We start from the raw sequence: 18,417 nt of genomic DNA, 5'->3' as shown, positions 1-18,417 counted from the left end.
CTTGATACTGACTTGTTCCTTTATTTATGTATAAAATGCCTTGGGATTTTCCTTAATCCTGTTTGTCAAGGACATTTCATAGCCCTTTTCAGCCCTCTGCACTCCTTGTTTAAGTTATTCCCTGCCATCATTATATTCTTCGAAGGCACTGTCTTCAGTTTCCTAAACCTTAAGTATGCTTGCTTTTTCTTTTTGACTGAGCTCTCAATTTCTTGTCATCAAAAAATCTTGCCTTATTTATCCTTCATTTTCACAGGAGGATTATGGCCCAGAACTGTAATCAATGGGCCTTTAAAAGGTTAACACATCCTAGATGTGGATTTGCTTTCAAACATTGTTCCCAATCTACACTTGTCAGTTTCTGCCTAATATTGCGGTAGCTAGTCTTCCCCCAGTTTAGTAATTTCACCCAAGGGCTACTCTTATTCTTAACCACAAGCAACTTAAAACTCATGAAATTATTGTGACTATTACTAAAATGTAATAGTTGCTACATAATGTGTGAAGATAATACGGAGTTACATTATCCTTTTAGAGGCACACTGAAGGGGATAGGTCCATGATATAACAATTACCAACACAGCAGGGTTCAACGGCCTTCCCACTCTAGCCAAACCACCTTTCATTTGCAAAGTGTTCACCAACCTTCATAATCTTGCACGGCTATTTAGAAATTGCCTTGTGAAATGTTAATTCCATTGCAAAAGGCCTGAAGAAGCCCTGAACTCCCACAATGAAGGGGTCTCTGATATCCTTTGACACATTTTCTTCTAGTGTTGATTTACCAGGTTTGTAAATGTTGCTCTATCTCCATCACATAACTCCTCAGTACTTTCCTATATTGTTATTGTTAAAGCTTTCACCTCCATAGATCTTGCATAATCCTTCTGTCTTTGACCCTCTTTCAATCTCTCCACCTATCAGGTTCAAGTTCATCTTTATTGACTGTCCATATTGTAACAGTTAATTGTGGAAGGAAGTTTCTCCTCATCTCCTTTCTGGGCCTCTTGCCAATTACCTGAAATCTGTGTCCTTTGGTTACTGACCTTTCCTAACAGTTGAAGCCATTTTCTCTTGCCATCCTCTGACAAACCCTTTTCATCACTTTTAACACCTGCACCAAATCTCCCCTTAACTTCCTCTGATCTACAGAGGCCAATCTTAGTTTCTCTAACCTTGCCAATGTAACTGAGGTTCCTTGTCTCTGGTATCATCATAAATTGCAGGAAATTGACCCATTCTGGAGCCTGTCAGGACTTCAAGGACAAATTGAAATAACATTAGGACATGTGAAGGCATCTCTCAAATACAAATGCTTGTACAAATCCACTGCTTCATTGCTGAGCATCAAGGCAGGAAACCCAGTACCCTGGTATAGACTTAATGATATGTGACTCCACCCTCATGCTTATATGTTCGTTTTAACTGTCCCTAAAAGGACTAGATGTCACTTGCTGTATCTAAGTGCTGGAAGTAATGCTACATGGACTATAATGGTTCACAATGAAGGTTCATCCCAGGGCAACAAGGAATGGGTAATAAACTAACCTCTACAAGGCAAAAGTCTACTATTTGGAGAGCAAAAATCAGGAGTGCCATCACTCTCCACCTCATCTGATTTCAGCTCCAATAACACTCTAGAAGCTTGATACCATCCAAAACAAAGCAATCCTCTTGATCAGCAGCCCACCTACTATCTTTAACATTCACGCCCTTCATCACCAGTGTTCAGCATCTGAGGTGTGTATCTTTTACATGATGCACAGCAGCACCTTCCACACTTCATGACTTTCTCCCACCTAAAAAGATAATGGTACCAATGGCTGGGTAGACCACTATCTACAGACTCTCACTCCTCATCCTGACTTGGAAGTGTATTGTCATTTCTTCACTATCAACGGATCAAAATCTAGGAACTCCCTTCCTAACCACACCTTGGGTAGACCTGGACAACTATTGCCCAAGAAGGCTATTCACCACCACCTTCAAGGACAATTAGGAATGGACAACAAATATTAACGTATCCAGCAACCCCATAGCCCAAGAATGACTAAAATGGGAGGGATATGGAGATAAGGTGGGGGCTTATTGAATAATGCACCATGCTTGAGAGACAGCAAGGGCTGTAAATACTCTTATTTATTCAAGTATTATGACCAAGGGAGATCTGAAGAGCGAGAATAAACAGATAGTCAGAGGAGAACGATATATGTTCCTAAATGCGAAGACATAATCAGTTTGCTCAGTAGGTGTTTAATCTTGCGCAATTCTCTTTAGTAGCAGGTTCAACACTTGAGCAAGGGGAATATCAGTGATCCTGGCTACATAACAAAATGCTGATCAGAAATTAAGTTGTTACTTTAAACAGTTTGTGGATAAGCAGGGTATTTAATTACAATGCACCTCCAAGGAATATCAATTCAGCACCTTCAGTTCAATTAACTTCTTCCACATCCTCAAAACCTGCTGTCTCTTGCATTTCTCCTAATCAGACAACAGAAACACCAGGGTAAGATGGTGATGGAGAATAACTTTGGAATACCTGCAGCTAATTTACAGAAGGAAGAAGGGTAGGAATTGCATCTCTGCATTACAGAAAACTTTTTGAAGAAATGGGATTGTGTCGAGGTGCTTCTTTTATAAAATAAAGCCTCAGTTTAAGAGTGATTTTTGTTTTCTATAATCTTGCATTCATCACGATAATCAGAACTGTAGCAAAAAGATTTTTTTTTCTTACTTGTTACCCTCATTTTCCACATCAAGTGCTTCTGAGATAATCAAATCTTTCTGCTTTCAGTTCTCATTAATGAAGTGTTGTTCTTCTTCATTTGCAGAAGAACATTTTTAGAAAATTATACAATAACACAGCACCAAAAGGAGGCCACAGGCCTATCGCAGCTTTCTGAAAGAGCTTTCCAATTAGATTCAATCCCCCTCCCTGGCTCATTATTGCCCTGTATTTTTTTCCTTTTCAAATGTTGATCAAAATCCCTTTCAAAAATTGATTTAGAATCTGCTTCCATTATCCTTTCAGTCCTGGCATTCCAGATCAGCACATCCTCATCTCGCCCCTAAGGCTTTACTCTTCTGTGTGTTGCACAACCCCCTCAGTAAAACAAATTAGCTCCCAAGTTACAAATCACCTTGATGGGGACACATCACGTCTGCAATAACAGGGCACGAACAGGTCATTCAATATGCTGGCCTGTCCCAGTGTTTATGCTGTATATAAGCCTCCTCTCACCCAGTTGAAACATATAAGATATATTTGGGGGGTTGAAAAGTAGGTTGGGAGAGATAGTCTCCCCTTGTGGGACAGTCTAGAATCAGAGGGCTTTGTCTTAAAGTAATGTGCCACCCGTTTAAGACAAAGATGCGGAGAATTTCTTTTCTTTCAGAGAATAGTAAGTCTGCAAAATTCTTTATCACAGCGGGCTTTATCAGGGCCAGGTCAAAACTGAAACGGACAGGTTTCTAATTATTAAGAGAATCAAGGATATGGGGAAAAGGGAGGAAAGTGGAGTCGAGGGTTATCAAAGAAACCGGGATCTTATCGAAGGATGAAAGAATTGATGGGCCAAATAGCTTACTTCTGATGCTACATCTTATGGTCTTAGCTATTTCATTAAACTGTTCTTTTCCTCACTTCCTCATTATAACACAGGAACATGGGAATACGGAACAGGATGAGGCATTTTGACCTGTTGAGCCTACTCTGCCATTTGATAAAGTCATCATACAATCATAGAATACCTACAGTGTAGAAACAGGCCATTCAGTCCATCAAGTCCACACCAACCCTCCGACAAGCATTCCACCCAGATCCACCACTAATGAATCCCTGTAACACTGCATTTACCATGACCAGTCCACCTTACCTGCACTCCTTTGGACTGTGGGAGGAAACCGGAGCACCCAGAGGAAACCCACGCTGCCACGGGGAGAATGTACAAACTTCGCACAGACAGTCGCCTGAAGCTGGGAATCAAATCCAGGTCCCTGGTGCTATGAGGCAATAGTGCTAACCACTGAGCCACTGCACTGCCCTAAACATGTCAGACCTGATCGTATCTGAAATTGTTTTCCTGCCCCCTGACAATCCCTCCACTCCAATGGCCCCTACAGCCTTTCACTCAATTGTGTATCAAAGATCTATCCAACTCTGCCATGAAAACTCAATGGCCTCATCTCCTTTCATTTCTAGGGAAAAGAATTCAACAAACTAACAACCTTCAGAAAAACGTGTCTCCCTCATTTTCATCTTAAAAGGGAACTTTAGTTTTTAAACTATGTCTCCTGATTCTACTCCCCCACACAAGGGAGCAATATCCTTTCAGTATCTATATTAAGTCCCCTCAGGATCTTGTACATTTTACTAAGACCACCTCTTCTAAACTCAGCCTGTCCCATCTTTCCTCATTGGCTCACACACTCATGCCAGGAACTATTTGGACAGTATTGGATTAAATCATATGATTGCTTAGAAGAAAATCCAGGAAGAACTGGGGGTTATTTGCTGTTTATTGGACAAGCAAATAATCTTGGAAAACTAGACAACCCAGAGCTTTCAAAAAGATAGAAGAGATTTTCTTCACAGCCATAGTGACTTGACAAACAAACCTGAAGAGAAATTCTAGGATCTCTGCTGCCATCACCTAGCAACAGCTTCTGGACTTTTAGCTTCTGGTTTGCCACAGACTTGGGACCTGTTGACAGTTGGAAGAAAGTGGCAGGAAGGAAGCATCTCCCTTTCTCTCATTGTGTAAAATTAAAACCTTAAAAGAAAATCAGCTAAAGAGATAGTTCAGTGAAATTGTTTCCGTGAACCAGAGAAAGTTCCAACAATCAGTATTCCTGATTTCTTTACAAATCCTGAAAACTGTTAACTCCATCACTCTGCAGCTGACAGCAACTGGATCTCATCAACAGTCAAGTGGAGGAACTGAGAGAGGTCAACTCATTTTACTCTTTTAGTTTAGACTCTTGATCCACAAGAGTATTGTCAGTTTTTCTTTTAATTGCTTCCCACCCCTAATACCTCTGTGGAGCTGTGTCCTGTGTATGAATGTGTGTGTTCTAGCATTAACGGGATACAGTTTAATTTTCTACGGTAGCTTAGTGGGTAATCAGCTTTGCCATTTGTCTAAAGGACAAGTTTGTTTTGAATAAACAAGTTATTTCGGATTTTATAGAAAAGGTCTGGTGAAACTCTTCTTTTGTTTTATATAACAGTAATAAAGAGAAAAAAGTTGACCACCTTAATGATTAAGCGAAACATTTACACACTGGCCTGGGAGTGTGGAGTTGATTACTAAAGCATTCTTCCTGCCAGAGTCAAATAACCAGAAAAGACTCAAGTGAACATTCTCCGAACTGCAGTTAATGCATCTAATGCAGTTAAATCCTCTCTCAAATAAGGAGACCAAACTTGTACACAGTACTTCAGATGTGATCCTCCAAGGCCCTGGACAGCTGTAAAACTTCTCTATTTTTATATTCCATTCCCCTTGTAATAAATTCCAGGGTCCACTTGTCTTCTTAATAACTTGCTGAACTGACACGCTAACCTTTTGTCATTCATGCAGCAGGACACCCAGATCCCTCTATACTGCATCCGCTGTACACGGTGTGGCCTCCTCTACATTGGGGAAACCAAGCAGAGGCTTGGGGACCGCTTTGCAGAACACCTCTGCTCAGTTCGCAATAAACAACTGCACCTCCCAGTTGCAAACCATTTCAACTCCCCCTTCCATTCCTTACATGACATGTCCATCCTGGGCCTCCTGCAGTGCCATAATGATGCTACCCGTAGGTTGCAGGAACAGCAACTCATATTCCGCTTGGGAACCCTGCAGCCCAATGGTATCAATGTGGATTTCACCTGCTTCAAAATCTCCCCTCCCCCCACTGCATCCCAAAATCAGCCCAGCTCGTCCCCACCTGCCTAACCTGTTCTTCCTCTCACCCATCCACTCTTCTCACCTCAAGCTGCACCTTCATTTCCTACCTACTAACCTCATCCCACCCCCTTGACCTGTCCGTCCTCCCCGGGCTGACCTATCCCCTCCCTACCTCCCCATCCATACTCTCCTCTGCACCTATCTTCTCCTCCATCTATCTTCAGTCTGCCTCCCCCTCTCTCCCTATTTATTTCAGAATCCTCTCCCCATCCCCCTTTTCTGATGAAGGGTCTAGGCCCGAAACGTCAGCTTTTGTGCTCCTGAGATGCTGCTTGGCCTGCTGTGTTCATCCAGCCCCACACTTTGTTATCCCTCTATACCTCTGCAATGTCCCTCCATTTAAACAGCATATAGCTTTTCTATTCTTCCGCCAAATGTGGAAAAGTTCACATTTTCCCACATTTGACTCCATCTACCAAATGTTTGCTCCCTCATACCCTTTTCTAGTTTTCCCTTAAATGTACCTATGAGTCCTTGAGGCCAGTTCTAGGGTAAGGACGTTTCTCCCAAATTCCCTGTGTTATATCTCTGGCCCGTGGCTTTTCAACCTTCTACAACTGGAAACATTTTAAAGAGAAAGGGGTTTGACAGGGTAAACCTTTTGAAGATTGAAGATTATTAATTGCAAATTGGACTTTTTTCACCAGAGCTGAAATCATGTTTACCTCACCCCAATTCTCTTCCTTAGCTGCCAAAGGGATTAAGGAGGAGCAGCCCATTGAGTCCAGAGAATGCCATTATGTTGTGCTCTAGACTGTGTCCAATATTCTAACAATGTTGCTACCCAACCCCCATTTCATCCCACGTCCCCATTAAGTTCACTTCCTAACTTGTATAATAAGTCCCGTTAACCTATCTCGTCCCTTTTCCCAGGCACTCATTGTTTCGATTTTAAAATGCTCATCTTTGTTTCGTGATCACTCTATGACAATTACGCCTCTTGATCTTTATAATTTCCTCCAGCCCTATAACTGTCTCAGATCACCACACTCCTCCTGAGCACCAGGATTTCAAATGCACCAGCAAGACAGGCAGTGCCTTTGCTTCCTGGTCACTGAGCTCCTTCCTAAACCTCTCCTCGTTCCTATTTTTCAGGTAGCATTTAAAACCAAGGTCTGTGTCACTGTTGGAATATCTACTTATGTGGCTCACTGTCAAACTTTGTTGGATCTACTCTTCCGTAAAGAACTTTGGGATTTTTTTTTACATTAAAAGGTGCTGCATAAATGCAGCTTATTGTTGTTTGGCTGGATTGAAATGCAGTGAGTGAGAGATTTTGTTCTCGTTGCTTCTTATGTAATTTTCAATTTTCTGAGCACGTTATTTAATGACACATTTGGAGCACCTCCCAGATGCAATAACCAGGCTTTTTTCACTAAATCTGCTGAAGGATAAACCCTAGATTATGGCTCTGCAGAATGATTACACAGAGTAGTCACTGCATCTGCTTACCAAATAAGAGAGAGTAAACCGACTGTAGACCTTCTGGTGGGCTATTCAAACAAATAAATAAAAGAATATATTGTAATCAACTTTCAAATTCTTTTAGGAATGTCAATCTCATGAATTTATGGTTTTGGCTGCTACGGTATCATTTTGGTGACTCTTTCCTCCATTCACATCTGTTCTTCAGATTAAATTTCTTGATTTGCAATACTCACTAATGGAAGCTATGACTCACTGTGGGGCATTCTCACCAACGATCAGAAAGTTGTACCTTTCAGGTCCCAAGGTCCTTTCTTTCAGATGTGATATTAAATTGAAGCTCCTTCAACCCCCTCAGGATCAACATTGTTTTCTCTAAATTCTTTGCTGGGTTGTGGCCATCTCTGGCCAGGTCAGCATTTGTTGCCCATCTTCACTTGCCCTTTGACCTGAGTCACTTGCTGAGTCATTATAGAGGGCTGTTAAGAATCAACCACATTGCTATGGGTCTGGAGCCACATTCCAGACCCAAAGCATCAGCTTTCCTGATCCTCTGATGCTGCTTGGCCTGCTGTGTTCCTCCAGCTCCACACTGTGTTATCCCAGACTCCAACGTCTGTAGTTCTTACTATCTCTGACGAGTTGGCCAGGCCTGGTTCAGGCATTAGTGGACTCTATGGGTTTTTATGAAAATCTGCGATGGCTGTCATGACCAGTGTTATATATTCCCAAAGTAATAACTCAATTTAACTTTCACCAGCTACCACAACCGGAACCCTTAGACCAGAACATTGGCCTGGACCTTCGATGACACTTTTGGAGTACTGTAGATAGTTCTGGTCACTCTGCTAGAGGAAGGGTATTATTAATTTGGGCGGGTGCAGAAAAGATTTACAAGGGCGTTTCCAGAAATGGAAGGTTTGAGTTACAAGGCGAAGCTGGATCAGCTGGGACATTTTTCACTGGCGCATAGGAGGTTTATAAAATTATGTGAAGCATAGATAAAGTGACTAGCAAAGGTCTTTTTCCCTAGAGTAGGGGAGTTAAAAGCCAGAGGGCATAATTTTAAGGTGAGTAGAGAAAGATTTAAATAGGACAGAGGGTCAATCTCTTCACACAGAGGGTGGTTCGTATGTGGAATGAACTTCCAGTGCAAGTGATAAATGCAAGTACAATTACAGAATTTAAAGACATTTGGACAGGTAAATGAATAGGATAGGTTTAGTGGGACATGGGCCAAACACAGGCAAATGGGACTAGCTTAGTTTGGAAAAACCTAGTTGGTGTGGATTAGTTGGGCCGAAGGGTTAGTTTCGATGTTGTATGACTCTACGACTCTTTTACTGGTTCAGAGATATTCCCACCATGCTATAATCTTGCCCTAAAGGTGCTGTCTCAGAGAAAACAAGGGGGGCTTTCCCATGGCATGTCTTAAACAATGCACAAAAGAACAGATTAGTCAGTCATTTATCTCCACCACAGGCTGATTAGAGGAAGGGCCTTTTTCAGTAGCAACTCACCAAACTTTTGACAACTGATCTTCAGTGGATCAGTGGTCAGCACTGCTTCCAGGGACCCAGATTTGATTCCAACCTCGGATAATGGTCTGTGTGAACTTTGCACATTCTCCTCGTGTCTGCGTGGTCTCTCTCCAAATGCTTCAGTTTCCTCCCACAGTCCAAAGATGTGCAGGGTAGGTGGATTGGCCGTGCTAAATTGCCCGTGGTGTCCAGGGATGTGTAGGCTAGGTGGATTAGCCGTGGGAAATGCAGGGTTACAGGGGTAGGGTAGGGGATCTGGGTCTGGACGGGATGCTCCTCCAGGGGCTGGCACAAACTCAATGGGCTAAATGGCCTCTTGCCATTCTGCAGAGATTCTATAATGATCTGAAATCCACAGTCTTTGCCACCCAGATCAGAAGCGGCAATGGGAACATGCACTCCTGCAGGCTGCCCTCCCAGCAAGAGACCTGCTTGACTTGGATTGACAACAACATCACTGGTGCAACCTCCAAGCTCCCCCCATGGTACAGCGCAGAGCAAGCAGATAGTCTAAAGTGGTCCATGAGAAAGGCTCACTATCATCTCACAGGGCTGACCGACTAATCCTGGCTTACTCCCATGCTGAGAATGCATATTTAAAAGGCAGTGAGTCATGGATGAGTTGTGATGTTTCATTACACCTCAATATCTCTGAAGCAATGCAATCTGCAGCTTTATAGCCTCTCATTTTAATTCTGCTCACTTTAATTTGAAAGGTTTGTTACAATATAGACCTTCACTGGCCTCATGAGTTATAAAATACCACAAGAGGACAAATCGCATGTGTCGATGCAATTTCTCTCTATGAATAATTAAACTTCTAATTAGACAGTCTTATTAGCAGGATCCTCTAAACACTGTACACACTCGTAGCATTCTTTCTACATCACTTCCCAGACTCCCAATTTGCAACCCCATCCTCCCCCTGCTCTGCCTCAAACATACTTGTCCTCAAAATTAATTAGGGGTGCTTTCTCACACTCTCTCCCTTCCAAACTTCAGTTGGATTTTATAGCCCCAGTGCACCAGCTAAATGCCACTGTTTGTGATAAACTGGTCGCCCAACATTTGTGGGATCTTGCTGTGTGCAAATTGGCTGCCGTGTTATCAAAATGACAACAGTGATTGTAAGAGTGAATGAATTAACTAGAAATTGACTTTGGGATGTTTCACGGGATTTGACGGGTGCTACATGAATGCAAGTTGCTTATGAGACTGTGAGGGTGCAGGATTCGCTGCATGTCATTGCTTTAACTGGAGCCCACGTCATGATGCCAATACTTACTTTTGGCTTTCTCATTTTTCCTGGATGGTCGCCACCTAATACAGGTCTTGTGTTCGTCCAGATAGTAGAATCGAACCAGGCCTTTCGAGCTTCCTCTCAGCTTCACCATCTGGGTCCCCGACTGCATTAAACTCATACATCGTTCCACTGCACAGAGAGAAGGAGACAGAGAGCGAGAGAACGTCAATGCACACATCACCTGCTTGTCATCTGATTGGGCCAAAGAAGACGTATACAACAACTAAGGGATTCAAATCACTCAAATACCCACTGGTGGGAGTTTAGATTAAGAAATTCACATTTTAGCTGAACTTTGCTGCACTGTAAACAGCTCTCCCTGATCAAATGTCACATCGAACCATTAAGCACAGCAGGAGGTCATTTGGTCTATCATATCTCCAGCAGTTCATCGTCAACGATTTCAAAATGAATTTGAATGGACACTTGACAGAAATAAATTTACAGAGCATTGGGCTGGTCAGGCAAAAGAATGGATTTAGAGTCATTGTCATAGAGTCATACAGTACAGAAATAGACCCTTCGGTCCAACGAATCCATGCTGAACATAATCCCAAACTAACCTCGCCCCACCTGCCTGCTCCTGGCCCACATCCCTCCAAACCTTTCCTATTTGTCTACTTGTCTAAGTATCTTTTAACTGTGCCCACATCCACCACTTCCTCAGGAAGTTCTTTTGACACATGAACCATTGTCTGTGTAAAAACTTTGCTCCTCATATCTCTTTTAAATCTCTCTCATCTCACTTTAAAAATATGCCCCCAAGTCTTGAAATCCCCCATCTTAGGGAACAGACACCTACCATTAACCTTATCTATAATTCTCATGATTATTGGAAAGCTGCAACAATAGTTAGCATAGGCTTGATGGGCCTTTTAGGCCAGGATGGGAGAAGTGCACACAAATGAGACTCTCACCTCACTACTCCACAGGTCACAACACAAAGTTTAAAAACATAATTATCCAAATCTCAATATAACAAATGATCTGGTCAACGGTGGTTACTCATAAATGCAAGTAAGAGGGACAGGGTGTAGAAAAGTCCGTCAGTCTGGTCTTCTGGTACATGTGGTCAAGTCATTAATCACACACATTGTCTCTGGGAAACACGGGTGGAACATCTCGTTCTGTAGCAGGCTTTCCTCCACTGAAAAGTCCAAACTCAAGACTCAAAACAGCACTGTAAAACTGGCAACTGATTAAGCAGCAAATTATCTGGACCATGTGGTGTTGAAGGAATGCTTTCTAAAAATAATTCCAATGGATCATTTAATTGACCTTTTTAAAAAACACAATCCAGGCAATTCCCAATCCTTCAAACGCAAGTCCATAATCACATTAAATCTGAAGTGTCTTCATACCAGAATAAATAGCCCTTTTCAATGCTGTAAAAGACTCAGTGCCTCTTGGAGAATTATTACTCTCGGCTGCCTCCAGCATTTGTATCCTTTACAAGTAATTACCAAACTTCTTTTCAAAAGTATTACTGAAAGTGCTTCTGTCAGCCTTGCAGCAGCCAGTGTATTTTAGATCAAATCAACCCCCTGTGTGATGGATCAAATGTCAGCATGGGATAGAGCTTCCCTCCATTTCATTCACAGTGACAGCTGCTTGGAGCAAGGAGGGGCTGGGGGGCGGGGTTTGGTTGTGGCGAGAAATGGGGGAGGTGCAGAGTACTCTCAGGCTTGTCATCTGATTGGGCCAAAAAAGACGTACACAACAACTAAGGGATTAAAATCACTCAAATACCCCATGGTGGGAGTTTAGGTTAAGAAATTCACATTTTAGCTGAAGTCTTAAATCGATCTATGCCCCAAGGATGCCCCTGGCCCACCAATGGATTAAAACAACTTTTAGCCCATAGGCTGCTTGGCTCAGATTGACTGATCAATGATGTCCATTTTATTGCGGAGGTCGCCATGGAGCTGAGTTCAGGATCGGGATGCTTTGTTTTTTGGATCCATTTACTTATTAAAGTTCCCCAGCATAATCATTTCTGGTCGCAATGTTTTAAACAGGAAAGTACTATTAGACGATCATTGACGAACTAATCTATCCAACACAGATCGATACATTCATGTTGTTCCATGCTAATAACCCTATCAGATCTACATGCGGAAACAACAGTACAGCTTCATTGTAAATACAACTACATTGACTGGTGTCTGGGCATTTTCAGCACTGTGATTGGTGAGCTCCCACCTTTCTTTCTCCTGTTTTTAAGAAACTCCTGTGGATCACTGATTTAGTCAAGATTCAGAATCCAGTGCACTCCTGGTGCAACCTTTTCAACATGTTGGAAAGCACAAAGGGAGAGAAACAGAATTTTATGTTTAAATGTGTGTTGCAAAGGAGATGGTCCAAAAGGCACAGTGAAAAATGGAGGGAAAGAGGCTGGGGAAGCTTCTGGAATGCAAAAACACCAAAGTATTGGTGGCAACATGTGCGTTATCCCAACTTGTGCATTTCAGAAAAATAGCACAACCTCAATCTCGGTGCAATAAACTGAGGGAGATAGTGAATTTCAGGCAGCATGTGGTTGATCTGAATGAGCAACTCTCTCCCTCACATACTCACACAATCAGATTCACACACAAACACATTTGCACAAAGTTTCTACACTTTATACCCATGTGCGTCAAAGCCTGATATTGCTCAGCTCAGCCAGCACCAAGTGAATAATTAAAGAGTAAATGTGCATGGTACAAATTGCTCTCAAATTAAATTCTAGCATCTCGATGCTCGGTTATGTTAATAATTAACATCATGGACTCATTAAAGTTGGATTCTACATCTGGAAATTAGCTAATTTTAATGCTTTATTTGGGGTGGAGGAGGCCTGGGATTATGGACTCCATAATGAGCTCTTTGCAAAAACAAGGGCTCAGAGATCTCGGACAGGTGTGGGCTGAAGGAGATTACAGAGATGGAGAGAGGACAGAGACACAAAAACCAAGGATGCATTTTAAAATTGAAGTGTCACCAGAGTAGGACCCAGTGAGTACAGGGGTGATGAGCGAATGGAACTCCATGCGAATAAAGATACAGGCAGCAAGAGTTTCAAATATTTTCAACGTTCACTTGAGAACTGTCAGAGGGTCTGGGAGCAGATGGGCTGATGCAAGGCCAGAGACAGGCAATGTCACATTACAATCTCACATAAGGTAAAAGGTGCCCCATAGAGTTCAGTGGGATTACTAGAAACAGCTAAAAGAGCAGGTTTGGGGAGCTCTTTGGAGGCGTAAAGGCAAGTAACAATGAGGAGTGTCAGTGAGAAACTGAGGGAGTTGGGGCAGGAGCATCAGAAGGCAGAGTGAGGGCACAATTCCCAGGAGGCCAGTGTGGTTAAAGATTGTGAGGAAGAATTCCAGGCTGGAGGGAGGTGGGAGAGCCTAGAGTTATGTGTGCACTGAGGGATTTACAAAGGAGGTGAAGCAGAATGAATTTGATGAATTTTGATTACAGAATTTTGATTTGTGCCTGAAGAAGGGTCCCGACCCGAAACATCAGCCTTCCTGCTCCTCTGATTCTACCTGGCCTGCTGTGTCCCTCCAGCTCCACACTGTGTTATCTCTGCAGATCCACATGGTCAGCTCACTGTGTGAACTATACGTGCAAAATATGACCCAGGCTGTAAAGATGGGAAATTCTGGGGTTTATAAAAACGTCATCTTGCTATTTTTGCCACAACAGACAGGCACTCCAAGGTGATGAAAATCTAGGCCAGCACTTGTCCACTTGTGTGGAAATCTCAGCCTCAGGATAAAAGTAAAGAGAGACAGTAACAGAAATCCTCTAACACAGAGGGGAGTGATATTTGTGGAATTCATACCCAGATGGAGCACTTGAGGCACATAGTGAAGGTGCAATTTAAAAGAAGTTGAGTAGATAGATGAGAGAGAAAGGAACAGGCTGATAGGTGGGAGGAAGGACCATGTGCATTTTGGATCAGATCTGTGAGGCAGTAAGGCCTAATTCCCTGCTGTATTTTCTATTTAATTCTAAGTAAAGTATGAAGAGGATGGTCATGGAAAATTAAAGAGTGCAGATGCTGCAGAGTTCCCTCAACCACTCTCAACAAAACTCCTCCTACATGGAATTGAATGATGCTGCGGCCTGGTCATCTGGTATCAGCTATAGGTTAGCAGCTGGACTCTCAGAACATTATGTGTTCAAGTTCTACTCAAAAGATTCAAGTAATTAAGTTGAGGCAACACTCCAGTGTGGCATTCGGTCAGCACTGGAGTGTTAGAGCTGTTTGATGAACAGTGGGGTGGATAACCCTTTGTTCTTGGTTGATAATTACCCCTCTGTAAATGATTGAAAACAGACCATGTGGTGCTCCAAGAAAGTAAGAAATGGCATCAGGAGACCTGCTCTGTCATTTAATAAAATGTTGGCTGAACTTCTACGTCAAGTTGACTTTCTCACCATTACCTCATATCCCTCAATTGTCTCAGCCTCTAAGCATCTATTCATCTCAGACTTCGAAAATATTCAAAGATTAAGCATCTGCAGGGTAGATTTGCAGAGGCTCACACCCCTAAGCCATCTCTCCTCACTCCAGTCCAAAATGACCAACATCCTCATCTTGAAACTATGTCTCTGAATTTTCCAGTTAACGAAAACAGTCTCCAATTGTGAACCCTGTCAAACCTTTAAGAATTTTACACTCATCCTGAGTGTAGCTTATTGTAGTTTTGGGGAGCTTACAGTACAGGAATTGGCTGCAACTTTCCCCACAATGCACAGGGCTACATCTTAAAGCTATTCGTTCATCGATAAAGTGTCTAGAATTGCGGAATATATACGCACAAGTCAGTTTCTCTTCTGCTGCTCCCCCAAACTTGCAGCATTTTAGTGGGATCCTTTCACATAGAGAGAGGCCTGAGGGCTAAGCCTTACAGAAAGGGCAAGGGAGTAATGGTGACAGACGATAAGCAAAAAGCAGAAGAGTAGAGCAGAACCAGAAGGAGAAAATAAAACAAATGACAGAGAGAAAACCACTGTAAATGTCTGAGAGAAGACGGATACACAGAAATAAAAACAAAGAGAAGACACCTCAGAGAGAATTCAAACTGAAGTCAAGGAATTAGGATTTGGTTTGTGAGGAACAGTGGGGCTGATGGTGAGACCAGACATAGCACTTCACCTGGAATCAAAAACCTCAGGGGTCCCATCCCCAAGGGCCCCCCCCCCCACCCCCAGCAAACTCTCAGTCAATCTGAGCTCAGCAGCTACAACTCAGCAGTGCCATGGAGGATGGCGCTTTACTCAAATCATTCACAGTCTAGAGGTGACCCTGATGGAATTGCCCGTCCCTAACTGCCCTTAGTTTCAAAGGAGCTGCCCCTTCCCTCTCTCCAGATTTGCAGAGGTCCCTGGGTAAAGCCTAAGTGATCTGTACAGGCTTCTCAGTAGAGGGCAGTTGCAGGGACAGGGGGTCACAGGATTGGGCACTCCGCTGCTCAGTTACCAATCTCTCAACTGGGCACTGATTGCCTTTGATCAAGGGAAACCAGCTGCGGTTGACCTGTTGGACACCCAGCACAGCAACAGGTCCATTTTCTTTCTATTAGCTAGCAATCGCCACAAGTAAAAATACCCACGAGTCCAATTGAGTATTTACAAGTAAAGCCCATTATGGGCACTGCAAACTCTCAAAGGTGAGTGCTGGCAGGGTGGGTGGGGGGGGGGGGGGGGGGGAGGCAGGGAGGGTGCATGGAGTGCAGGAAGGGGCCAAATCAATATGGAGTTGGAGAGGAAAATAAAGCACTGCATCTCCCCGCGTCTTTTTAAAGGCATCAAGAATGTTGATGGTCACCATTTTCAGCTGGGTTAATCCGAGCAGCAGTAGGGTGAGGCCTTTAGGTGGCTGTTCATTCACAATTTAAGAGCATCAGTTGGTGACAGGGCAGCAAGGGGCCTTGAATTTAATTCTGATGCAGTGGAGTTTGGAGACATTACCACCCTGCCCCATTAAGTACCTTTCTAACCTTCACGTTTGCCACTTCCATGAGCCAGAAAACTACCCCCCAACCCGGTGAGAGACAGAAATTTACACACACTCACTTTTTCATATATGCAGAGACAGAGGACACACACACACACACACACACACACACACACACACACACACACACACACACACACACACACACACACACACACACACAACAGTAAAACGTATAATTTGCATTCAATCTGTTTTGATTTGGCCAAACACATGAACAGGCTCACAATCTGGTCAACCTGATTACAACATCCATTAACAGAAGGATTAAGCTACTGCCTGTGTAATTAAATGATTCATTTGGGGACCATCAAAAATCTTGCTGGCTTAGCTACTAAATCCATTTATTACCTTATATGAAAGCGATTTGGCATGACAATTAGTGAAGGCCTACTTTATGCCAGTATTTAGTTTGCACCTCACAAAGACTGCCATAAAAGTTAGAACTGGTCGGAAAAAGATATTAATGGGTTAAAAGAATGGTCTCCCTCCCTCACTGCACTCTGGTATTCTAGACAGGATTCAATTCTTTACGATTCCAAAACTGATGATTTTAAACCCTCTGCAGCCTGAGCTAGCCCTATTTCATACTTTCTCTAGACACTTGAATCTAAGCAGTTACTTTCAGCGCAGTACTGAGGGGGTGCTGCATTGACAGAGTGCCACCTTTTAAATTAAGACGGCAAGTTGCTTTGGGTAGACATAAACTATCTCGAGGTGCTAATTCAAAGACCAGCAGTGAAGTTATCCCAGTGTCCTGGCCAATATTTATTTCTTAACCAATAAGGTCCTAAGACAGCACATTCCAAACCCATGACCACTTCCATCTAGAAGGACAGGGGCAGCAGATACAGGGGGACATTGCCACCTTCAATCAAGTTCGCCTCCAAGCCACTCGCCATCCCAACTTGGAAATATACTTCCGTTTCTTTGCTATCTCTGAGTCAAAGTCCTGGAATTCCGTCCTTAAGGGCATCAACCCACAGCAGGTGGGCTACAGCGGTTCAAGAAGGCAGCTTACCACCACCTTCTCAAGGGCAACTAGGGACAGGCAATAAATGCTGACCCAGCCAGCGATGGCCACATCCCACAAATTGAATGAAAAACAAAATCACAGGAACGGATTATCTGGTCATTATCCCTGTTGCTTCTGGGACCTGGCTGTGCACAAATTAGCTGCCACATTTCCTACAATATGACATTGACTACATTTGAAAATGACTTCATGGATGACAAAAGCCCTTTGGTAAGTCCTGGTGCTGTGATCAATGCTATGGTACTGCAGATCTATCACACTCTCTCTCCCCCACCCCGTGCTTTCCCCTCCTTTGAAAATGAACATGTGAGCAAGCAAGTATTACTCCATCCAACATACCAAACTGCCCTAGCCTCCATGTGGCCGGTGTCACGATGCTGCCTCCAATCCAGAAGAAGTCTTCAGCAAGGCGATAAATGGAGGATTGATGCCGAGCTACCAAGCGATGGGATTTGAGGAAGCTCATCATCACCACTGCCTGAGAGATCGTTTCGATTCCTCCCTCAGGATGTGATATCGGAGATCAGATGCAAACTTCACCAAACATTCTCTTCCGCGTGTTCCTGATCTGCCTCAGTGATCCCAGCCCGCGATCCTGAAATGCCGCACGCGCAGCGCCTCCTTTAGGGGTGCCAGCCCATTGCACCATCTGATCCTCTGTAACTGCCTTCTCAGTCTGTGCTCACCATTAACCCGTTTAATCCAGCTTCATCGCAGGCAAATGTAGACTTCTCCGAGCTCTTTCCAAACTGTGCCTTCTTCACCCCCTCCGACAAAATGGTAGTCCTCTCACAGGAGTGTCGGAGTGGGGGGGTCTCTGGGGCTGCTGTTCTGCTTAAAAAAACCCGGTCAAAGAACGCAGTGCGACAGGACCAGTGTGTTTGGGATCTCTCAGATCACATAAGCTTTCCTCTGTGCCTTGTGCTGACGACACAGAGATGCTAATTGCATCTACGCATCCCGATAGAGACCAAATCGGCTTCAGCCTGTAATCCAAATCTGCCAACTCACACACAGGCTATGGTTTCTATACAACAGCAGTCTGACCCTTGCCAGGCCAGAGGGAAAGAGCTGGGATTATCCTTTCTCTCAGACCCCCTATCCCAATCAGGACCATTTTAAATCAAAGGCAGCTCCAT

At 43.4% G+C, this 18,417-nt stretch overlaps 1 protein-coding gene across 1 annotated transcript in view; it reads right to left on the bottom strand.

Annotated features, from left to right (window-relative positions):
- The window catches only part of plch2a (phospholipase C, eta 2a), a 144,829-nt gene extending 126,662 nt beyond the window's left edge, over positions 1–18,167 (bottom strand). The window contains exons 1-2 of the mRNA XM_059655609.1: positions 17,618–18,167; positions 10,212–10,358 (exon numbers count right to left, since the gene is read on the bottom strand). Coding sequence (XP_059511592.1) covers positions 10,212–10,358; positions 17,618–17,747 — 277 coding nt within the window. The 5' untranslated portion in view covers positions 17,748–18,167. The remainder of the gene's footprint in view (positions 1–10,211; positions 10,359–17,617) is intronic.
- Between the last annotated feature and the right edge of the window lie 250 nt (positions 18,168–18,417).

This window comes from Stegostoma tigrinum, chromosome 28 (genome assembly GCF_030684315.1).
Source record: "Stegostoma tigrinum isolate sSteTig4 chromosome 28, sSteTig4.hap1, whole genome shotgun sequence".
Classification (NCBI taxonomy): Eukaryota; Metazoa; Chordata; class Chondrichthyes; order Orectolobiformes; family Stegostomatidae; genus Stegostoma; species Stegostoma tigrinum.
This window is presented reverse-complemented; position numbering and strand designations above follow the sequence as displayed.